This window comes from Myotis myotis, unplaced genomic scaffold, assembly GCF_014108235.1.
Source record: "Myotis myotis isolate mMyoMyo1 unplaced genomic scaffold, mMyoMyo1.p scaffold_m19_p_5, whole genome shotgun sequence".
NCBI lineage: Eukaryota > Metazoa > Chordata > Mammalia > Chiroptera > Vespertilionidae > Myotis > Myotis myotis.
In genome coordinates, this window is record NW_023416357.1 from 66,971,896 (window position 1) to 66,996,727 (window position 24,832).

General features: G+C 46.2%; 1 protein-coding gene across 4 annotated transcripts in view; it reads right to left on the reverse strand.

The window, feature by feature from the left end:
- Window positions 1–24,832, reverse strand: part of MCC (MCC regulator of WNT signaling pathway) — a 237,668-nt gene that overhangs the window by 47,695 nt on the left and 165,141 nt on the right. For 3 of the 4 annotated variants that reach the window (XM_036308048.1, XM_036308046.1, XM_036308047.1), the window contains exons 5-6: window positions 14,128–14,291; window positions 11,950–12,156 (exon numbers count right to left, since the gene is read on the reverse strand). In XM_036308048.1, the coding sequence (XP_036163941.1) occupies window positions 11,950–12,156; window positions 14,128–14,291 (371 nt within the window). The remainder of the gene's footprint in view (window positions 1–11,949; window positions 12,157–14,127; window positions 14,292–24,832) is intronic. The other variant, XM_036308049.1, reaches the window with a different exon arrangement.

A 24,832-nucleotide genomic window follows, 5' to 3' on the forward strand; every position in this document is an offset into this window, starting at 1 on the left:
TTTCCATACGAACAGCTGTAAACCTACGTTTGCCCCACGCGGTATTTTTCTCTCTATAACATATGTGGCTTGGAGTCAGGGGGTAGGGAGGAATCACAGCTACCCCGGAGCTAGGATTCTATATTTTTGGAAAAGTCCCCCATCACCCTTTACAACCTTGGAGTTCTTCAACAACAGAACACAGAGTGCGATTTGAAAGGCCATTTGTTTATTCCTCCTAAAGTGAGCACATAGCCAGTATCTATCCAGATGCCAGAAGAGAAGTTAATCTGTTACATACATTGGAAAACTGGTAGAGTATGAAGGTAAGTTTCTTATATTTCAGGGGCTCACAGTCCAGCCAAACATTATGATATGAACCATGCTCTGAAAAGGGGAGCCTACAGGGATGTCACAGTATAGAAGGTACGTTGCCTCTGCGTTCCCACAGCAGCAAACACTAGGATTCCATCTTGAAGGTTGAGCAGTTGTTCAATAAGCAAATAAAAAGGAAAGGGTAACAAGGGAGGCTCTGAAGAGTTCCATGTAAGGAAACAACATTAAAATGCTGGAACTCTGCTCCTCCCATTTATACCTTAACTAGAGGCCCAGTGCACGAAATCAGTGCATGGAGGGGGTGGTTTCCCTCAGTTTGGCCTGCACCCTCTCACCTTCTGGGACAGCTGGCTCCTAACTGCTCGCCTGCCTGCCTGCCTGCCTGCTTGCCCCTAACCACTCCGCCTGTCTGCCTCATCACCCCTAAGGCCTGCCTGCCTGATCGCCCCTAACCACTCTGCCTGCCTGCCTGATGCCCCTAACTGCTCACCTGCCTGCCTGATTGCCCCTAATCACTCTGCTTGCCTGCCTGATTGCCCCCAACTGCTTGCCTGCCTGCCTGATCGCCCCTAACTGCCTCTGCCTAGGCCCCCGCCACTACGGCTTCGTCCGGAAGGTCGTTCAGCTGTTTGGTCTAATTAGCATAATATGCTTTTATTATTATAGATGACTCCCAAAGGGAGAACGGGGTTTTATAAACATTATTTGACCAGAGAGGAGAATGGGCTAGAGTGAGAAGATAAAGGAAGTGAGTCAAGGGCGGTATGGACAGTTCAGGTGAGAAATGATAACTCAAACAGTGATGTGGAAGTGACAATGGCAAGTCCACCTTACGTCAGCACTGCCCACCAGAAGTTCCAAAAGCGATGGCGGTGTTCCGACCGCACTGTCCACCGTGGTCACATGTGGCTAGTGAGCACCGGCAATGTGCCCCTGTACCTCTGGGAGGAAGTGCAGGAACCTCCCTGGCTACTGTTCCACTTAAACTTCAAGGGAGGGATACCTGCTCTCCCACCTCCACCTTGGCACCAGGGTTCTGGCTTCAGCATTGAGCAGGTATGCACTAGTTCTAGAGAATCCACCCATGGACAGATGTAGATTAAGAGATCAGCAACTGGGTCACCTCTGTGCACCAGATGGATAGCTCAACCTGGGGCATTTAGAGGAACTGGAGCTGGAAGCTGGTGGCTGGAATGATTAAAAATTTATTTGTATGAGGGGAAAAAATAAAACAAAACTGAGTTTGCAATTGTATTCTATTTTTATCAATTTAAATTCAAATTGCAGCCAGTAGCTACTCTATTAGCCACTGCACTTCTAGAACTATTCAAGGAAGTAAAAAACACACAAACACACCCACATTTGTGGTGGGTTGACTCAGTGGACATGGTACTACTCGGTGAAATGTGGACAACATGAGGAGGAGTTAATTTTTCAGAGAGAAGATGCCAGCTTTGGACATGCTGAATTTAAAGAAGCACTGGGTACCCAGTCAACAATTAGAAATGTAATCTGAAGAAAGAAGGTCAGAACTGGATGCAGAGCTTAGGGATCTGGTGTGTGGGGAGGCTGCCCAGGGAAGAGGTTCGGCAGTGGGGGTGGGAGGAGAGAGCCTATGTAGCTTGTTGGGTGGAAGGCTCAGTGGAGGACAGTAAGGGGGGCACGCTTGCTCCGGGAGAGAAAGCAAAGAGGTAAGGACGGGCAAGAAGGAAGGTGAGTTCACAGACTGGAGAATGAGGACAGGAGACAGAAGGTTTCTGTTTTTCTGAGAGAAAAGATTAAGGCCCCTCTGATAGGAGTGGGGGAGGGAATAGCAGATGTCAGAAATGAAGAAGAAAGCTGACCTAGGTCCAAAAACGAAGGGGGGGGAAAAAAGCTTAGACAGCACCGAGAACTCAGCTGAGCTCTTCCATTCAAGAGAGTAGACTGAGTAAATGCATTGTTTTCCTCAAACTCTGGAGGCCTCAGGACAATGACAGTAAGGAGTAAAAAGAGATTAAACCGTAACAGTGGAAAGAATATGCTGGAACATTAGCAGGAAGGAGATTTGAGCACATTCCTTAAAGCTACACTGGAAGGAAGAGTCTGATGAAAGAAACAGAGTGGAAAAAGCCGGGTTCTGTAAGATATACAAGGGGAGGGGGCCAGTCCACAGGAGAAGGCTGGCAGGGTCCGACTCTCACTTTGGCAGGTACCACAGGGGATGAGGATGAGAAGTGGTGAAAACAGGGGGAGTAACTCTATGTACAGAACAAATGAAAATGTCCAGCATATGACAGCCCAGCTGAAATAAACAGGCACTCCTCCAATTAAAATTGCATGGAAATGCTGCCATAAAAAGGAACAATAAGAAAGAAATCCACTGCCAAGTTTAAAGAAAGGCAATAAAATCTCCAGATGCCAGAAGTGAAGTGAAAAATAAAGCTAAAGAGGTTCGGGGGGAGGCGGTGCCGGGGGAACTGAGAGCAGGGCGTGGACTGCTCATGTCAGTAGGGGCGGGACACCAAGAGTTGGCTCCATCAGGCTGTTTGAGCTGATCCTCCACATAAAGCCTGGAGCCTTCCTGCCCCACCATCTGTGAACAGTGGATTAAGTGCTGCCCTTGAAGCCAGAGAGAAAGCCTAGAACTGTGCAGAGGGCCAACCATATAGATTAAAATCCCAGACCCATGACACACTTGGATGTGAAGTCGAAATGTGTGTTATCTGCATATTGCTGGGCCCCAATCTTACAAGGTCTGGATTTTGCCAGGTCACGCACTGCCTTGAGACCTAAGTTGTAAATCATCCAATAGCATTAGGGAACAGGAGACATAAGCCTCCCATGACTGGGAGCTCAAGACCAGGAAGTTGCTAGACATGGAAGTGTGGTTGCAGAGGAAGGAGGATGAAACAAGAGCCAGCAATCTAACACAGGAGATGAACTCACCTCAGAAGAAATGAAAATAATGGAGACAGTGAGCTATATCACAATAAACACAATTACAATCTTTAATAAGATGAAAGGTATTTCCATAAAGAATAAGAAATTATGACATAAAAATAGGCGGATATCAACAAGAATAGGTAGATGAGAAAAAAGCCAGCAGAAGATGTAACCAATGCAATGAAATCACTGGTTAAACTCTAGACTGGATAAAATTGAAGAGAGAATTAGTGAACTGAAACATAGTGCAGAGATTAATTCAGAACACAACATGGGGAGCTAAAAAGATACAAAATATGCAAGCATTGATGAGAGACATAAATGACTGCTGAGGTTCTGAAGTACTTTTATTTTTTTAAATATTTTTACTGATTTCAGAGAGGAAGGGAGAGGGAGAGAGAGATAGAAACATCAATGATGAGAGAGACTCATTGATCGGTTGCCTCCTGCACGCCCCTACTGGGGATCAGGCCTGCAACCCAGGCATGTGCCCTGACTGGGAATCGAACCGAGGACCTTTTGGTCCATGGGGCGACGCTCAACCCACTGAGCCACCACAGCCAGGCTCCGAAGTACTTTTAAAGGAGTTCCAGATGACGAGAACATGGGAGATGACAGAGAAACAGTATCTGAAAAGAAAGTAGGTGAGTTTTCTAGATGTGGCGTCAGGTCTTGAGACTTAACATCAGTGCTAAGTAGGAGAGGTGGTTTTTAGATTCGCCAGGCAGGAGTCAGGACAGCCCAGCCACCATCTGACTGCAGCCACATCTGAGCCCAAGTGAGAGCTGCCCATTGGAGCCAGTTGCCCTCTGAACCATGAGGATAATAATACATATTTGCTGTTTTAGATCTCTAAAATGGGGTAGTTTGTTATGCTGCCCAAACTAACTGAAAAAAATAATTCCATATCTAGAAAACTGTAGTGCAAATGTAGGCGGCAAAAATGACAGAGATCAGCTTAAAAGCTGTCTAGTGGGAGAGATAGACATCTTAGGCTCCGAGGGCAGCATGTTGGTTTGTTTCATTTACTACTGTATTGCCAACACCTTAATGGTGTCTGACAGTGTCAGTCTCAATATAATCTGTTGACTATAGTTTTTAAAATAATCTCTCAACCTAAAATCCGATACTCAGGTAGACTACTGTGGAGGCCCTTAATGACGTCTATGTCCTAATCCTGAAAACCTGTGATTAAGTTACCTAAATGGCAAAAGGGTATTTGTAGGACTGGTTAAGAATTGTGAGATGGGAAGACTGTCCTGGATGACCTTACAGGGGCCTTGGCAGTCACAAGCATCTTGTGAGAGAGAAGCAGGAGGGTCAGAGTTGGAGAGGCTTGGAGATACTATGCTGCTGATGATGGAGGGAAGGGCATGAGTCAAGGAATGTGGCCGTCTCTGGAGCTGGACAAGGCCAGGAAGAGGAACTCCAAAAGATCTCCCAGGAGGAATGCAGTCCTGACCACACTTTGACTTTAGCGGGTGAGATGCATTTTGGACTTCTGACCTCCAGAATTATAAGATGATAAGTTTGTGTTTTCTTAAGCCACTAAATTTATGGCAATTTGCTATTTACATGTATCAACAAGAGTGTTGTAAAAAAAAAAAAAAAGACATTGTCAGAAAAAGATTAAGAATTTATTACCCAAGGGAGGGGCAGGGAAGGGAAGAGATTAACCAAAGAACTTATATGCTTACTAGTGGCCCAGTGCACGAATTTGTGCACACTGTGAAATTAATTAGAAGAAATTTTTTAATAACACTATGCGCCCTTTATAATAGAAGTGCTAACCAAATTCGAGATTGACAATGACAGATTGAAACACATGTGTGCGATTGGTGCCAATGAGAGCTTTATATATATTGTGCAGGTGCGAATCAACTTAACCTTGTCTTTCAGATGCAGGGTTCATCACTGCTACACTTTGGGCCCTAGGAGGAACAGGCCAGGTGTGAGTAGAAGGATATAGAAGAGCTGTGTATCTGTCTCCCTCTATCTGCATGGAGAGAGGTAAAGATGCCTAGAGAGGCGCTTGGCCCACATCCAGTGGGTGCCTGAAGGGCACTCCTTTTTCCTGTTCTGAGCACTTGCTGGGATCGCGATGGGGAGGTGTGCTGGGTCCCTAACCCCACTCAGTGATTCAGCAGCTCATGAAGGGCCTGGACATATGTCCTTTGAAAGAGCTTCCCAATGATTCTGACACACATGTTGAGAACCACCCCAAGACAGGCGAGTGAAGTCGCCTGTTCTCTGGCACTCTTACTCATGTCCAAGTCTCTCCGGTGTCACACTCAAACAAATAAAAACAAGTCAGCTGTGTTAGGAACATTTACTGCTCAACAAATATCTACCTGTCCCCCACCCCATTTCTCAGTCCCTCTATGGCTAAAGTGGAGCACCTGCCTAATTCTGGCCAACAGGCCATGGGAGGGAGAATTTAGTGCAGGATGAGTCCATTTAAGTAATGTTTTAGGTGATGGGTTGCCATCAGCCTATGATCCTGAGTGAATATATGGGGCAGAGCAGTGCCCTCATCCCCAAACCTGCACTGGATATGTAATGCGAGTAAGAAACAAGCTCTTCTGGTATGCTATTCCACTGAAATTTGGGGGTTCATTTGTTACTGCTGTATAACCTATTCTTATCACCACTAATAAACCAGCCATACAAAGGAAGAGCCACCTGACACCAGGTCCGGAAGCGTTGAAACAGGGTTTATTTTTTACAAATCTTTTTATAAATTTAAACTTAGCTAATATTAGTATCCTCTCCCTTGTCATATAAAGAAACTCCTAAGAAGAGACAAATAAAATATGACAAAGTTCCATGCAGGACAAAAGAGAAGAGTGTGTTTACATATAAACATAAAGTTGTTAAAGCCAGGAGATAGAGACTATCTCTACTTTATTTTTTGTTTCTTTAATTTGGAAATTAAAAAAGAAAGCTATGCCAGCCAGTATTTTCACTGCCTAGATGTAGTCTCTCTTAGTATTTTGGCATTTTAGCGTCCCTTCTATTTCTATGTTTAAACTTCTGTATAATAAAAATTATACAACTAAAAGAATAAATTCATTTCAAAAAGAAACTAGTACACTAGAAAAGTTCAAGTAACATTTGACTTATATCCTGTAACTCCTTATGGCTATTATGAGACCTGGTGTACACTGCTCTGGTCTATTTAAAGTATTTTTACATATACACATATATAGTTGATAAATTTACACAAGTTCATAGTAATATAAAGTATAGTTTCAAAGTCCTGCTTTTTTCGTATGCAGACACTGTGGTCAAGAAAAGTGTCATGGAAGGGAAGGCAGAGTTGGAAGAGTTCAGATGGGACCTAAGACCAAATAAGGTAAAACAAAGATGAGTCTTTATCTGACCCACATGAGGCCACACAATTTCACTTCCAGACATCTCTCCACTGTCACTGATTTTCAGTAAAAAATATCAAAGAGTACTGACTTAGCCAATAACTAAATCTATAACTAAAGGAGACAATTCACAGTGAAAGGCTGCTTCAGAGACAGACTATGCTCCGGACACCTCTGTATGTTACCCTAAATCTTATTTCCCAGTAGGGATGGGCAGCCTAATACTAAGTATGTTACGAACGAACTAATTAGTAGAAAGAAGTACATAATAAAATACACGATCAACCATTAAGGTAATTACTCTTTCTAAGCAGGCCCATTTGGTTTAATTTGGAGTCCTCTTTTCAACTCCTTCAAGCGTGACCATTGATCGACAAGTGCCCTTGGAGATAACGTGGGTAAATACGAAGGCGGATTTGATTTAGTGTTTAGGACCAGTTCAGTATCTGGAAACTGGTACCAATGGATTCATAATTGATGGCTCTGGGGGAGGACCTTGGGGACATTGAAGAGGACGCTCTGTAAATTCCCATGGTCAGCGAGTTCATGGGGCAAGTGCTAGACCAACACCCCACCCCAACAAATCTCTGTGATATCTCCTGTGTGAAATGACTACGGGCAGACACGGTGGAGCTCTGTCATAATCACACACTTAAAGGTGGCCCAAAGGATAGAGGCCTGATCTCCCTAAAAGAGAAGGAGCTGCATGTTGAGTTCCCCCACATGGCCAATGGTTCAATCAGTCACACCTACAGAATGAAACGCCAATAAAAATGTTAAATACTGAAACTTGGATGAACCTCCCTGGTTGGCGATGCTCTGAGTGTTGTCACACGTCCCAGCCAACAGGAGGAAAGGCCGTCCTGGACTCCACAGGGAGAGGACAACCGGGAGCTCTGCGCTTACCCCTTTCAGACTTCACAGAAGCATCTCTTTCTTTGCTGGTTCTGATTTGTATCTTTTTGCTGTCATAAAACGATAATCATAATTTTTTAAAAATGGCCGAAAGAAATATATGAGAGGATTCTTACTTTGCAAAGTGTAAGGGGGAAATGGGCCCTGAGGGTGACAATGCCTGCAGGAAATTTCTCTCTCCTGCCCCACGTCCTTCCTTTCATGCTTCTGTCCCCCCCGCCCCCGCCCACATGAGGCTACAGTACCAGAAATTTGGGGCCACTTTCTGTGAAGGAGGCCAGATGAGAAGGAAGGAAATGGTACTGCAGCATTCTGAAAGATTACTTGTCCTTTTTCCGACCAAGGTGCCAAATGGCAGCCATTTAAAAACCTGGCTTTTCAATTATACAACTGATTGAATGCTGAATCCTTAAGAAGTGAATTTTCTTTACTTTTTAAAATACCTTTCTATTAATTCTAAGCAAAATAAAAGTTTGCTTGAAGGTTTCCCAATTGACAAAAGTCACATAATTTAATGTAAAATATAAAACTCAATGTGTCTATCGTTAATTAATTCCATGTCTCTATGCTTCCCCCCCCCCCCCCCCCCCAAAAAGCACCTGGATTTGGGAGTCCTCATTTATATTTTAAAAGACTTTAGCTGAACAGGGTGATCATTTTATTACATGGGTCCTGTGAACACAGAACAATGAAATCCCTTCATAAATGTAACACTGCATTTAGGGACCAAGAGTGACTGGATTGGAAAAGGGACACTTGTTACCTTTTTAACATTGATGGAAATACTGCCCTACCTCCTCCTGAGGCAAGTTAATTAACACTAAGGGTTTTAAGGACATTTTGAGGGAGAGTGCACAAAATTGAGAGAGGGAAACTTCAGATTAGGGCGACTTTTATTGGATTCAAAACCGTGTGTCTTCTAGTCTCTTGAGTTTACTGTGGTGATGACCAGAGAGTCCAAACAGAAGCCAGACCCCAAGGGTGAAGGCAGCCCAGGAGAGGTGATGGAATTCCTTCTCAGACATACTGAAAATACCCAGGAAGGGCACAGGATGCAAGGAATAAACTCTGCTCCCACCACCTTACACCACGAACTTGCAGAACTTTATGAAGAATTTGTATAAAATCTCAGAAAGAACTTGTATGGCCCACTTTTGATTCAAGTCTATCATTCAATGGGTCACATAAGCCTGTGGTCACATCCAGTTTGCTTTTACCAAACTATCTGGGGAAAGCACTGATCATTCTGGTACATGGCAGGTGACCTAAACAATTAGGTAAAAAATGCAAATAGTGTGGGGAAGCCGGACCTGCCACCACAGGTCCTTCCAATAAGCTCCAGGGCACCCTCTGTGTTCACTTTCCCGACCGCTGGACATACACCATCGTAATGAGCTGTTTACTTGCCTGTCTCCCCAAAACCCTTCAAGCCGGGGACTGTGTCCTATTCGCCCCTGTAACCCCTCTGCTGGCACAGAGGAGACGACCAATCACATTTATGAAGTGAATAAACAAAGGAAGCAAAGTGCTTCCTTTCTAGAGTAATTAATTCCACCTCACCTAAATTAAGTCTGTTTCTTTAAGTGTGAGGAAATGAATGGGTATAGTACAGAGCATGCAGATATAAATGATTATCTCATTTAATAATGAGCTGGGACCAATAATAAAAATTGCCTGCTGTCTGCTCTGCCAAGTAGCCCTATCTGTTAACTAACATTAAAGATCTAATTTAATTAAATCTTGAACAAGCTCAGAAAATCTACTGAGAGCACTTTGTTTAATTACAGTCAGGGGGCAAGCACCAATCCTATTGATCTGGTCAGTTCAAATTCTATACAATCAATGTGGGTAGTGAAAAAAAAAAGTGACCCCAACTGCTTTTCAGGCAGCTTTGATGAACTGTGGATTGGGAGGTGCCATAAAGGCAGCAAAGGCAAACCAGCCACGTACCATGTGGTATCGCAAGGAGGGCAATGAAAGCATACCTCAGACGCTCCACAGAGCTGCACATGATGAAGAACAGAAGACAACCCACCACAAGAAACAGATTCCTCCTCGGGGAAATGAAACATAATGAGTGGCGGTGAGTGGAAGTCGTCCAGCATTGAAGGCTAGTAAACTGGCATTCAAAGGCATCTAGCAAATTCTATGAGGCCCACAACTGTCTTGAAATAAAAGGAAATAGATCCAATCCATGGGTATGTATACAAATTCCTGAGGGCATTCCCAGTTGAGGAAAAGGTACAAGTTCCTGGACACATTTTTATTTGGAGGCAACTGAAATATAAATTATATACATTCAATATAAAACCATATTAAAAGACAGAAAAATATGAAAAACACCACACAGTCACTGCAAAACTTAAATGACTGTTTAAGTATGATCAGAAGCGAGGTAATCGCATTATGAGTATTAACTAATTTCCCTGCGTTGGGTATTAGCATTATCCCCACGGCCCAGAGAAGTCAGGTAACGTGTCACAGACTCATGGTGATGTGGTAGGTCAGGCTGTGACCTGAGGTGGTCAGGCTCCAGGCCTGGCACAGAGCATCCAAATGATGCAGTTCTGAGGACTAACCTCCAGAGTTGGAGAAAATACTTGAAGAAGGGGACTGGCTTTTTATCTTTTGCTGGTCACAATCCAGGGCTCTCTTGTGCTTTAGTAACTCAAGTTAGAGGAGGGAATTTATTCTAAACCACAATATGTAATTACATCCAGGACCAACATTTCCTTCACAAAACATGCACCATCAGAATGCACATGCTAAGAGCAAGCACACCTAATTAGGGCATTAGTCATGATCATCAGGGAGCTCAGCCCAGGAAATTACAGGTGGTGGGGGCCTTCGCACGGAGGAAATGTCATCAGCTGGCCCAGATAAAGTCTTTGCTGACGGGGGTGATTTACACCTGCTGATGCAAGGATGAAGAATGGCATCTGATACAGCTGGGTACTGGAAACAAGCTTATTATGCACATGAGTTCAGACAAAATGATGTTCAGATCTGAGCGGCAGGGATGCTGGCCTTTTAATTATAACATTAGCCACAAGTGAGGAAAAGAGCTGATAACGTTCACAAATAGTAATTTCTTCCACACTCAAACGTGCACGTGGATTAAAAACAGAATGAGTTATACATGCTGACCTTTTGGAAGAACAAGGTATTTCCAAGATGTTCTTTAGAAGTCAGGGGGAGAGAGAGAACAATTACTAGATGTCTTTTCCCCCCTCTCTAATTCAACTTAATCTGTGTGCAAAATGTCCAGTTAGAGCAAAACTAGAAAGCAAACTTCTACTATCGCCAAGATTGAGAGAGAAAGGGGTCTCGTAATTCAAAGTGGAGTTCAGAGGGAATTGCTTCTGATTGAAGAACTCCTTGCTTCACTGCCAGTCGATTCACAGATCAAATTCACAGCCACACAAAGAAGTATTTGTGGGTTCCTGAGGAAAAAAACCCCCTCCATCTTCGGAAAACTGAGTGCTTTTTACAATTCTGCCAAACATTTCTATCCTAAAACATCAGCGTCTTTAGTAATGGATATATTTCCTACACTGAGTGATTTGCAAACTGCTTCAGGCCATAGAGCCATGGGTACATGGGGGTGAATACCAGGAATTACACACACATACTTAACATATATACACATACACAAAACACACATATAGACACAGCTACACATACATATGATTATTTTAACCTTAATAAGTCTGCACTAAAAGAGTTGACATTTGTCATTAGATTCACTGATAAGTGAGAGCACCTGCTATAAATTTAAAGAATGTTAGAAAAGACTGCAAAGGGGAAAAGTCTGTATCAGTGGTTCTCAACCTTGGCTGCACATTAGAATCACCTGGGACTCTTTGTAAAATCCTGATTTCTGGGCCTCATCCTCCGGAAATTCTGTTTCTTTGTTATGGGGTGGGGCCACAACATTAGTAACAAAAAAATAGAATTTCCGGAGGATGAGGCCCAGAAATCAGGATTTTAAAAAGAGTCCCAGGTGATTCTAATGTGCAGCCAAGGTTGAGAACCACTGGTCTATATATTTTTGCAAATTATAAAATAGTATTAGTTAACTTAAAAGAAGAACATTTTAATGTAGCTGGGGGCAGACGTGCACACCCGGGAGAATGGGTTGAGAATCACTGATATAAGTTTACCATCCACTTAGATTTGCAATTCTGGGGAATAGTGTTTTTTTTTTTTAAATCTGTTCGCCACACCTCAGCACTTTTAAATGATTTTCCTTTCAAGAATCTCTTAAAAAAAGAAAAACTGACTTCATAACCAGAAAGGGACAGCGATTCCAAAGGCTATAAACACCCCAGAATTCCCGGGGCTGCCCTGGGCTCCGCACGCTGGCTTCTCTGGCCCACACCCTCGGGAAGAGGCCGGGCCGTGGACTCGGCATGCTCACCCTCCTCCGGAGCCGGTCCCGCTCCTCCCGGATGGCGTTCATGGTGGCCTTGGTCCTGTTCAGCTCCTCCTCTTTGCTGCACAGCATGGCGGTCAGGCTCTCATTCTCTTCCCTCAGCCCAGCCAGCTCCTTCTCCCAGCGAGACCGCTCCTCAGCCAGGTTGGGATACAGATCCCGGCCGAGTACCCCCTCGATCTCCTCGACTGTCTAGAAAATACAGCCACAAAAACAAGCCAGGTGAGTGACTGGGAGAAAGCGGGGGGGAAGAAAACATGCTGGACGGAGCGAGTGTCCACGGAGGAGGGGGTTCTACAGCCTCCTCACTGTCAAGTGTCATCATGATCAGTGACACCCCCAAATCATCCTCTCCCTATTCTCAAACCAGATTCTGTGGCTTGCTTGGGTCCTTGTCTGTGTTACCCAGCAGTCCCCGGAGTAAGAAAAACACAGTCCTTCCCTGGCACTAACTGTCCACAATGTTTATCTCCTTTGTCCACGTCCCAGAGCTGGTGACTACGCACCAGCAGACAGCAAGCCAGTTAGTGATCCCGACAATGCAAACGTGAAGTTGCCAACTGCACACAAAATCTAACTTGCGGTTTCCTGAATTACAGGCCTCCCCTGTTCCAACTTGGCAACGAGAGGCCACATTGCCGTTCCCAGCTCTAGTGTCACAGCAGAACTGAGAGGGTGTGAATGAGGTTCAGTCCCAAGATGCCCAGGCCGAAAATAAACCTGTGACACAGAAACGAGGAAGCTCATTGTGGAGGTCTCTAAGACAGCAGGGATTTAATTAACGAATAAGACAGCTGTGAACTAAGAAGAGCAAAATCTTAATAGCACTTGGAGAGTTTTTAAATAATCCATTTAAAACAGAGTATTAGTGGAGAGAGAACGGGCAGAAAACTGGAAAAAAAGGAAGAGCTCCTTCTGGTGGCGTTCAGACACCATTCATTCACATTTCTTGTCATCTGGAAAAGGAAGCAGCAGCCAAATGACGTGAGAGAGGAGGGAGGATTCCTAGGTCGGAGTAGAAGGCGGTGAAGAGAGGTGATGAGGAACAGGTCTCGAAAACAAAACAAAAAAACAACAAAAGGGGAGGTCACTCGTGGCTGCTCACACCGGTTTCCCCATCGCACTGCCACTTCCCCTGTGTTGTGCATCGTCCTTCCTCTCAAATCTGAGGCCTGCTCTGTCCCTTGCTGGCTGGCAGAAGTCCTTGTCTTCTCCTTCCCTCTCAAAGCTGAGGCTGGGGCTAGGACCCAAGTTGACATTAAAATTAAATATAGGGCCTGGGAGACTCCAGACAAAGAAACAACAGTGGTTGCTTCTCCAAACCACATCACTGACATATTAATAACTGAGATGAATAAAGATGGAAAGCCAGCTGTGTTATAAATATGAATCACGGTTCACCTTGAGATACCACAGCTCTTTTGTAACACCCGGGGTTTCTGTTGGTAGACGCTTGGGCCTAGAGTGCTAAGGCATTTTTTCCCCCCAAGTAACACATCCCATTTTCCCTTTCCATAGGCCCCTCTCTGACTTTTCAGAATCAATCACTATGCCTAGGGCACTAAGCTAGGGTGAAGTAATATAAAGACCCCAGAGGCCCAGTATCAACAAGACTTGACGTTCCCATTGTTCATGATGAGTCTGTGCAGATGCAGCAAATTCCTCTCTTTTCATTCTCCTTTGGAGGTAAGATGAATGGATGTGGAAGGCGTGGCTGAGACCGAGTGCTCAGGATCCAGGACTCACTGAGGCCTGGAACTTCCCCCTTATTAGCACCGTGAATTGATTAACTCCTGAAATAATATTCTAGAGGCCAGAAAGCGTTAATAAAACTTCCAAGTTAATCTTTGGGCTACACGATGAACCATACTAAAATGAGGTGGTTCAATACTAGCAGTCTAAGAGTTTCCAAGCAAATTGTCATTTTTGCTGCAAAGTCAGTGATCCTGACTGCTGACGTAATGACTTTTTCTAGTGCAATTCAGCCCAACAAAAATGTATAGGGCTCCGGCTTCTATCTGGGGGCCCAATCTATGAGTATGGCTTTCTCAGAAACACTCATTCCTCACAGGTATTTGAGAAAACCACACTTCAAAAGAGAGGGATCTGATCATTTCCCCCCTATGATCGCCAAGAGCCACACAGAGGGTGGGGAGGGTTTACCTTAATAGCCAAGTCGCAGTGCTCGCTGGCCGTGGTGAGCTGCTCGATGTGCCTGTCCACCTCGGCCACGGACAGGCTGCAGCTGCTCTTCTTTCTGCAGCAGACGACGTTCTCCAGCCCCGTCAGCACCCGCTGCAGCTCCGAGTTCAGGTCACTGCAGTTATCTGAGAGTGAACGTGGGCAGAATGAGTGAAGCAGGCAGGTGGGCAGCGAATGCTCTTCATTTCGTTCACCATGAAAAACCCATTCTAGTAAAATGAAATGGCAATAGAGCTTGAAATTTCAAAGTTTAACTCTGGGCAGCCGAATCCCAGCCTGCTGGCATCCTGAGGCTTGGAGGCAATGTAAAACCTTTACTAAGGGGTTGCAGACTTCAGTCCTTTTCTACTTAGCCACACCAAGCTGATCCTCTCGTCTTTCACCTGAGGGCAGCCCCAACTTGAGGTTCTTTAATAAGAACAAAAAAGTGTCAGAGGGGCTGGTGGGGCCTCATAAGTTGTCTGGCCTACCTTCCTGCTCAGCCATTCAGACAAACACTGGCTCCAGAAAGAGTGTCCGCAAAAAAAGATATCATAATATTACTGAAGAAACAAGACAGAACCCCCCAGAGTTAGCAGAGACACTAGGCATTTTAAAACACGGAAACTGTGTAAGACCCAGCCCTTGCCCTCGATGAGCTTATAATTAGGACACGTGGCTGCCCTGGTCACTGTTCCCTGTCTGGGCCCTCACAGGAGGACAAAGTGGATAAGCTGCAGGAGCGAGTTTTCTGGGTCCCCTGACTGTGGTCACACAGCCCCAATCACTCACCACCAGTCACCCTAGCACCAGCGCTGCTCAGCACGAGGTGGGATGCTCTTTCAGAGTCTGTGGCGTATTCCTCTAAACACAGACTCAGAACAAACGCTCAGTTCCTTCCCGTGGCCTACAGCCCCCGGCACAGTCTGGCCCCTGCCAACACTAAAGGCTGAGGCAGCTGGGGACTGTACAGAGGCCAGAGGTGTATGTTACGGAATCAGAAGAGCAATAGAGGCTGAGACAAGGGACTAAGTGGGTTCCAGGATGAACAAAAGGTGTCTCATGTATAAATCAAAATCGTAATGAGTTATCACCTCACTCCTCAGGATGGACACTATATATGAACAACAGAAAACAACAAGTGTTGGCAGGGCTGTGGAGAAGTTAGAACCCTGTGCCCTGCTGGTGGGACTATAAAATGGTGCAACCGCTGTGAAAAACAGTATGGCAGTTACTCAGAAATTAAAAATAGAACTCTCATATTATGTAGCAATCCCATTTCTGAGTATATACCCAAAAGAATGGAAAGTAGAAGTGAAAAAGATATGTGTGCACCCTTGTTTATAGCAGCAGTGTTTACAATAGCCAAAAAGGTGGAAAGAACTCAAATGCTCATCGACGGATGGACAAACAGAATGTGGCATATGCACGCCATGGGGTATTACTCAGCCTTCCGAAGGAAGGCAATTCAGACAGCCTGCAACATGGATGGACCTTAAAGACACTGGCCTAAGTGAAACAAGCCCGTCACAAAAGGACAAATACTGTGCGATCCCACTTACATGAGGTTCTTGGGGTAGGCAGATTCAGAGGCAGAAAGTAGAATAGAGGTTCCAGGGGCTGGGGGAGTGGGGCAATGTGGCTTAATGGACACAGAGTTTGTTTGGGAGGATGAGACAGTTCTAGAAACAGATAATAGGGATGGGTGCACAATTCTGTGAACGCATGTATCGCCACTGAACTGCACACCTGCCCTGGAACGCTGAGCAGACCCCCTGGCTGTGCTGTGCTTTAGGCAAGAAAGGTAACGAACAGCTCGGCTCCACGTCCACGAGACAAAGAGGAGGCCATCTGTATCGAATACACATTCTCCCAACGGAGGTTCTTCATATCTTCCCACAGAAGAATGTGAGGTTGCGTAGAGCAAACAAAAGGGGAAACACAGTGATTAGGGCCAGGGAGAGGCTGAGGAAGCCAATAAAAGTGAACAGCTGTTGGGCTGACTACTCTGCTTAACCATCACACAAGCGTCCTGGCAGCCAGAGCAACAATGAATGATCTCCTGTCAGGGAGGAGGAAGTGTTCCAGCTTCACAAGGGAGACTATGTGTTTTCAGCAATAGCTGCTACAAGAATTCGGGTACATGGACTTCATGTGTGGCATGAAGCGATGTGATGGCCAGTCTCCTCAGCCAGTTTCACACATATGCAGATTTCAAAGGCTTTCTTCTTATACACGCCTTCAATTAAAATTAAGCTGTTGACCATTAAAGTACAATGCAAAGGGAGTCCTGGGAAGGACTAAGCTGACAGTCTTGGCATTCTGCCTCCCAATTGTCTAATTGGCTGCAAAGATGAAAGAGAGCGCACAGAAGAATAAATGGAATGGACATCTCCCTTTGACCAAAGGATGCAAATGAGCCACCTGCAGCAAAGATGTTTCGTGTGGAGGGCAGGGTTTGATGGCTGGCACAGCCTTTTTTGTTTTTAAAACAATTTTTAAATTAATTGCCAACATTTAAAAACCATTAGAAGTTACGACTATTCTTGTAAAATTAGAAGGTCTGGCCACATTGGGCCCCACTCGGCACACAACAATCTGCAGCATGGCCAGCTGCTGGCCCTGTTGGACGCGGCATGGCCACAGCGCCCATGGCCCACTGCCCACCCCCCAGGCCTGCCCACTGCCCACCTCCCAGGCCTGCCCACTGCCCACCTCCCAGGCCTGCCCCTGCTGTCCTTCCTAAAGGTAACTTTTCCCAGCTAGACTTCTGCAGCAGCTGCAGAAAAGACAGCTCAGGTTACATTCTTCTGGAGAACTCAGAGCCTTAGGCTTTCCTGTTGCCGTTTGAGGGAGACCCAAGTCACTTCGGAAATGTACTTGGCTATGAAAACTAAGCCTAACCAGCTTTCTTGCTCACTTAAGCACATACCGGTGGGCTGGTTTCCTTCTTTCCCCTGACCAAGTGTCATGGAATCTAAAACATACCATGTGGCATACCACACCCAGCTAATAAGCTTTCAATTAAGGTGGATCCTCAAGGCGGAGGCCCTTCCCCTGAAGTTAGAGGTACTAGGCACAGTGCACTCAGCCAGTCTGAGAAAGGGAAGTGGCTGGGGGCCTGCTGTGAATGGTCCTCACGCCTGATCTCTGTGGGGAGCAGCAGATGAAGCCGTAACCATGACCCCCACTGCCTTCTGAGGACCGACACGCGTCCCCACCTCTGTTCTGCCTGGGCACACGTCATGCCTTACAGAGCAAGGCAAGTGGGGGAGAGAGCTGCAGATGCTTTCAGCTTCAACACCGACGTTCTGCTAGGAAGCAGGTCTGATGTCCTAGGGATGGAACAGCTCCGAGCCCGTTGTGGCTCTAAGGCTTAACCAGGAAGACTGGTGCTTTCCTTTCAGCAGTCCTCTCTCCTCTGCGTGCAGCCAGGCCCTCCCTCACTCCAGCGAGAAAAAAGCAAAACAACACAGAAAATGACAGAATAGTTGACTTCCAGGTCTGAACACAAGACGACGAGAAGGTCTACGAGGAAAGGAGGGAGTATCCACTGAGGTTACCCTGCGTGATGTACAAGCGTCTGTGTCTACCAAAGACAAGAGAGTAAGAACGATGTCGGTATAGTTTAAAAACACCTCAACATCACCAATAGTGAACAAACTGACACATGACCCTCCTGCACCTTACTGTGTGTTGTGTCTTTTTTTTTAGGTGATGGATGTTAACTAAATTCATTGTGGTAACCATTTCATAATTATGCTGTACACCTTAAACTTCAGTGTTGTATGTCAATTATATCTCAATAAAACTGGAAGAAAAAAGAGAGGAAGGCATAAGTGGGTAGGGATTCTAAACAGGAATGGGACAGGGGGCGGGGAAGGAGGGTGGTACTGAGGAAGAGTAGAGTCAGGCCCTCAGCTCTAGGAGAGGTGAGGATGGAGCTGAATACGGGGAGAGAGAGATAAAGGGGAAAGAAACTTTCCTAAGAACTTTATTAAAGGGCTTTTACTTATTACAGAAAATGAATGTTCATTCTAAATAAAATTCTAAGCAGAAAAGTTCAAAGAAGCAACTAAAAATGATCCATAATCCTTCAACCTCATTTTAAGCTCTTAGAATTTTATTTTCTACATCCTTTTCCATAAATACATAGATCATGCTCTACATAATATGTTTGGGTTTTTTTTCACAAATATTTCTTAAATTATTAATTTTATGACTACTAAAATTTCATTCTTTGGAAATACCATCATTTTTTTGGCATATCACAGACATATTTCCCTTAAATTCCTAGACATGAAATAAATGGGTCAAAAGATTATGAATATTGGCACATATTATCCTGTTGCTGGGAAAATATTATACATTTCCATTTGTGAATTGTGCAACTTACTTTCAAATGGTTTTGAAAAAGAATTTCTGAGTGTTGTGCACAATCATATGTGGTAAAATGTTAACAATTGGTGAATCTAGGCAAAGGATTTGGGGGATTCGTTTGATCTTTTATGTAAGCTTGAAGTTTTTAAAAAATAAAAAATTGAGGAGAAAACAAATACCTCAACATTCAAGGCAAGAATATGCTCAAGTCTAGTTTAACTCAGGGACCACTATGACGATCAACTCCTCAGTGCAGTTATGAGAACAGGAATGTCTCCTGAAAGCACCAGGCCACACCCAAATATCCCCAAAGCACACAGGCTCGGGCCAGGGTGATGGTGCCAAAAAGAGTGAGCTGCCACCGCGCCAGGCCCCCACCAGGCCCCAACCTCACCGAGAAGAAGAACCTATTCTGTTTCTTTCCCAAAGAAAACGAGGTTGCATTTTCAAGACTTCTATTTCAGCCAGATCGTATGGGTCTGAGATTTGTTTTCATTTTTGCTGCTGTCACTGTGCAGTTTTGACAGTTTATCTCTCTACAACACTAAACTTGGTCTTAAGTATGGTGAAGGCGTAAGAAAGATAACCTAGCATCAACTGCCGGAAAACTGTCCTTCAGCCACGAGAACCCCCGTTGCTGGCTATGTCTTCAGGACCCCAGGCTCTAAGCTGCCCCAGCGCCCCACAGAACTCCCAGCCCCACCCGCCCACTCCGGCCTTTGCCGTGTAGAAGTCCTGGCAGTGGCTTCCACAGAGCAAGGCTCCAACGACACATATGTAGAAAAGTTCAAGTTCACACATAATCATTTTACTTGTTTGCCTCCTAATCACCCGAACTGGCACAGCTGTAAGGATATGAGGAAACCTTTGTAGGCACGGAAGGGTGCAATTTGGCAAGCTCTGGAGAGCCTTAAAGATCATTCCGTACCTGTGTCTCTGCGAAGTTATCCTGAGGAAACAGAGGCACATTTAGAGGGGGAACCGCAGCCCCCTCACTGCGCCTCCTGACGTCGCCCCTTCCGGGTCTCGGCCTCACCGCTGACTGTTCTCCCGAAGCTCTCTAACCTCTGGGCCGAATGCGCCTCTCAGGGTCTGCATCTCCCATCTCAACTCCCAGCCCCTTTCCAGGCAGCCTCCCTCCCGCCCCGAGAGCACACACCACGGAGCACAGGAGGCCGGCAGCAGGAGGAGGAGGTGTGCATCTGGCACCAAATGTGCTTGTAACATCTTCCTCACTGACACCACGCTCCCCTCGCTCCCCTCGGTGGCTGGGATGCAGTGACACGAGTGAGGCCCCAGGCTAACCCGGCTTTCGGAGGCTCGTCTCAGAAGCCAACACCCCCTTTTTAGGAAACTTACGTAGAGTTTCAAACAACCAGAAAGTAATCCAACCTGAGAGGACAGTCTGTTTGGAAAATAAAGACTGCTTGTCGTATCTTAGAAAAGGAGGTTGTGAGTGCCAATTATGGGACAAATGCCCATCTTGAACAAACGCCTTTCCATTTCTCTTACACCCCAGGTCTCTTTGGGGACTGAAAATTATTAAACAGTCGAATTCGAGGGAGATATTCCGCAGAAACACAAGGTGAAGGGGGACAATGACCTTTCCTGCTCTCGAGTTTGGTTACGCTCCACGGGAAGCTCTGGAATGATCTTAGGCGGGCTCCTCAGTCGCTCGGCCCCGTGACCACGTGCAGGCAGCCTTACTGGACCAGGCTCAGAGCCCTGGGAGGAAGCACGCAGAGAGCCTCCCGTGAGCCGGTGTCCGAAATTGCTAGGACGCCCCTGGGTTTGGTCTCAGGGGAACCAACCCTGCCGAGCCCCCGGGAGAAAGTAAGCTGCCTCGTCAAAGTAAGGAGAAAACAGGCGCAGAGGGCCTGGCCTGTTACATCAATGAGCCCGGGTGTGATTTTCAGTCCCGCCTCACCTTTGCAACCTGTGTGCTGGTTCCTCAAAGTTCCAGAATCAGATTACAAACCATCTGATTCTCATTTAAAAATTCGGCCGAAGCCGGTTTGGCTCAGTGGATAGAGCGTCGGCCTGCGGACTGAAAGGTCCCAGGTTCGATTCCGGTCAAGGGCATGTACCTTGGTTGCGGGCACATCCCCAGTAGGAGATGTGCAGGAGGCAGCTGATCGATGTTTCTCTCTCATCGATGTTTCTAACTCTCTATCTCTCTCCTCTCCTCTCTGTGAAAAATCAATAAAATATATTTAAAAAAAAAAAAAAAAAAATTCGTTGCTGGGCGCCCTAACCGGTTTGGCTCAGTGGATAGAGCGTCGGCTTGCAGACTGAAGGGTCCCAGGTTTGATTCCGGTCAAGGGCATGTGCCTTGGTTGCGGGCACATTCCCAGTGGGGGGTGTGCAGGAGGCGACTGATCGATGTTTCTCTCTCATCGAAGTTTCTGGCTATCCCTCCCTTACTATCTGGAAAAAATCAATAAAATATATTTAAAAAAAAAATTCATTGCTGGGGGATGACCGACCACCTTGCCACCTCGCCACCTCGTTCTAAGGGAGATGGAGTTTTCTCCAGACAGGCGGCCTTGCCTTTGTAAACGCTCTCTCCACGTCTGCAGAAAGCGTGTGTTGGAGAAGGCAAGGCCGTCTTTCCCTTCTCCCCACTGGGAGTGGCTGCTTGACACTTTGGAACATTTTTTCCTGAAGCCATTAAGCCTCATCGCCATTAAAGCCAGGAAAAATCTGGCTTTAACGTTAAACATATTTCATAGTCAGAGCCGTGCCAAAGAACCAGGTTTCATGTGTAAATTCTTCCTTGGTTGTCCTCCAAAAACTACTCATAAGGAGGAAATCTCTATCTGAATGATCACACCAGCAAGCAAGCTTCCTTTCATCCCTACGGGTATAAAGAGTTCAGCATTGCTAGATTCCAGAAAAGTCATTTCTCACCTAAACCCAGCAGAGATCTCAAAATATTGGAGCAGAACCCACCACCGGCTGTGTGCAAAGACCCCCGGATCAGGGATTTTGTTAAGTTTCACAAACAACTGCTCCTGACAAGCTCTGCTGTCCCATTGACGGAGTTGGGAAAACAGCCTGCTAGCGAGGACACCGCACACGTGCTAACACCCATGATGCAATGAGCCATATGCCCACATCTGCCCAGAATCATTTGGTGTAAGAGTGTTGTTTCTAGGATGGAGATCCGCAAAACCTCGATTAACAACAAACAGCCTGCTATTAGCCAGGTGCTGTGATCACACAGCTGCTCCCTAAATTCCCCCTCAGCGCTAGACCTCAAAGGGCTGCAGCCAGCGCAGTACACCAGCCATGGGCACGGCTCGCTGTTTAAGCAGAGGCGTGTCAAAGCAAAGCCATCTGCAAAAACACAGCAGAAACAACTGCTTAGCTGTACGGCCTTGGGTAAGTGGCTTACCCCTCTGCACTCTGTTATCCCAACTTTATAAATCAGGAGCGTTACAAGGCCTCCCGTCCTCCAACTTTGAGGATGCATGCAAATACTTGGCACAACACGAGTGAGCAAAGCATGCTGGCTGTTATAGCCAACTTCTCTCTTAATGAGAACTCCTGGTCAAATTAAGAAAATAAAAATCCCCCGGCAATTCCTACCGCTGTTTTTGTGCATTTAATTACCTTTATTTTCCAAATAATTGTGCCACCAGGTTTGAATAGAGGTAATGCAATGTATTCTAAGATGCACTGTGGCCTTACTGGGACCTTTGTCCTTTACATGACTGCTCAGGGAAGTCAAAACACTTTCTAAATTGCTGGCTTACCCCCCCACCCCCCACCCCCTGCTCTGCCCCCCAGGCCCTGGGGGCAGTGCCTAGGAGCCAGTTTACTGAAGGGGCAGCCTTAGCTCTGATGGGTGTGGTTTAAAAACAAAAGAAAAGTGCTTTTTCAGTGAAGGGAATAGGTTTGACTTAGTCTTCAATGGAGACCAGCACAGATACCAAAGCAAACTGCATATAAAATCCAGCTCAAGGAAACCTCTGGGCTGCTAATGCATGTTTGCAGATACAGCAACCATAATGAAATGGCTGCTTTTTAATGATTTCCTATAATGGTGTTTATATATGGAAGCTTTTTTCCCGATTGAAGCAATTTAAGTGGAAAATGGCAGAGGAGTAAGAGGAGGCAAACGTCCAGCCCCGATGAACACGCAGGCATTGCGCTCTGCTGCAGCCTTAATGGGCCTCCTTGCTGTCCCCAGGGCCTTCCCTCCTTGGGGACCTGGCAGGGGTGGGCCCTGTGCCCACAGCCCTCTCCTCTGCCTCCTGCTCTTTGCTTGCACTGCCCCCACTTCACCCTCAGTTTGAATGTACATTAAGTGCTACTCGTCCTCCAGTGCTCCCATCCCAGGGAGTCACTAGGGGCCCTGTTCACCTTCTGTTGTGGTTCTTACCCCACTGCTGTTCATTCTCTGTTTCCCTGTCTACATCCCCCAAAGAATCATGAGCTCCAAGATGGCATTCACTGTTACTCAAATCTGTGATTGCCTACTATGTGCCGGCACTGTTTCATTGGTAAACAGGACAGCTGCCCACAGGGAGCCTGCAGTCTAGCAGGAGAGGCTGATAAAGGCCGGTGATACGGAACGAAGTCAATGCAGACACGTGACATCAGGCAGCACCAAGTGAGGGAGGCTGGTCAGGTTTGAGAGTCAGTGAGGTCAGAGGCTAAAAGAAAAACAGGGATACTGGGGAGGATGAGGTTTGAAATTGAATAAATGGCCCATTCCAACAAAGTTTCTTAATCAAATAAGGTTGGGAAATGGAGAATAAAGCCATTTACATGGGCTGGGCGTCGTTACGATGGGGCTTCTCAGGGTCCTGACATGAGAGAGCATCTGTCTCTCCTTCCCCTCATTAAAGAACCTGGGGATGCCCAGGTTCTGGGGGCCCTGTAGGTCATGGTAAGAAGTCGGGATGTCACTCTGGGTGTGAGGAATTGGAGCATGGGAGTACAGCCACCTGATGGCAGAGTCTGTCTTATATCCCCAGCCCCTAGCACAGTTCCCCATGATTTCCTGAATGAATAAATGCCCCCTGTTGTGGACAGAGAACATATACAGGCACTGGGTAGACAGGGTTCCTTCTCCCAGGAAGGAACCAGCCGTAATGAACATATATTTTTTTAATGAGGGGAAGGAGGGACAGATGCTCTCTCATGTCAGGACCTCGAGAAGTCCCATCGTACAGATGCCCAGCCCATGTAAGTGGCTTCATTCTTCCATTTCCCAACCTTATTTGATTAAGAAACTTTGTTGGAATGGGCCATTTATTTAATTTCATAGAATAAAATTATGGAATGTAGGAACTTCCCTAATAATTGGGAACTTTTTGGCTGCTTGCACTTGTCTGTCTGCCTAAGGCTGGAAGACAGAGTCCAGAGTGGGGGGGCCACTAGGGTTAGAGATTATGAGCTGGTATAACTTAGCATGGAGGACTTGGGCCCATGGGTGGGGCCAGGGTCTGGGTTTAGGTTTGAGGGAGACAGTTTAAGCCTGAAGCCAAGACCTCAGGTCTGGAGAGGTATCCCCGCTCCTCAACCCATTTCTGTCTGGCTCAATTGGTATCAGCTCTCAATGGCTCTGATGTAGCTCAATCGGTCTCATTTGGCTTTAGCAGCAACCCAGCCTGCTAACCCCTTCTTCCTTATTGGAGCCGTTTCTGTCCCACCGGCTTCCGGACACCACTCTCCTCATTTCCTCTGTATAGCTTTGCCTGACTGACGGCTTGATACTTGGTTGACTGCTTCAGTTGTTCACTTAAAGAAGTATCTCTACACATACCAGGTGCCAGGCCCTGTGGTGGGGTTCTGGAGATACACTAGTAGATAAAACAAACACGCTTCTGCCCAGGGGAGGTTAGTGGGAGAGTCAGTCAAGCAAAGAAATACAAATACATTATTTAACATTGCAATGTGATACAGGAATCAGATGGGGCAGCGACAGTCAGCACAGGGACTTGCTCATGAGATGCTTTTGAAGGAGGTGCAGTTAAACCCAGACCGAAACGAGGAGAGCCCATCCCTGCCAACGAGCTCCCGCTGAGCCTCCTCATCAGCCGGTGCCCCCAAGGCTTAGTTGCAGGCGCTCTGCACCCCTCCATCAGCACTTTTCAGTCCTCACATAGATTCTCGTCGCCTCAGTAACTGTCTGTAAATAGCCTGATGTCTCCTAGCTGCTTTCCTTCAGCCCACACCTCTCCTCCTGGCTTCGTATGTATATCTAACTGCCTCCTGCCTTCCCAAACATCTCCACCCAGGTTATCTCCAGGCGCCTTCAATTTATGCCCTAACAGAACACATGATCTCTACCCAC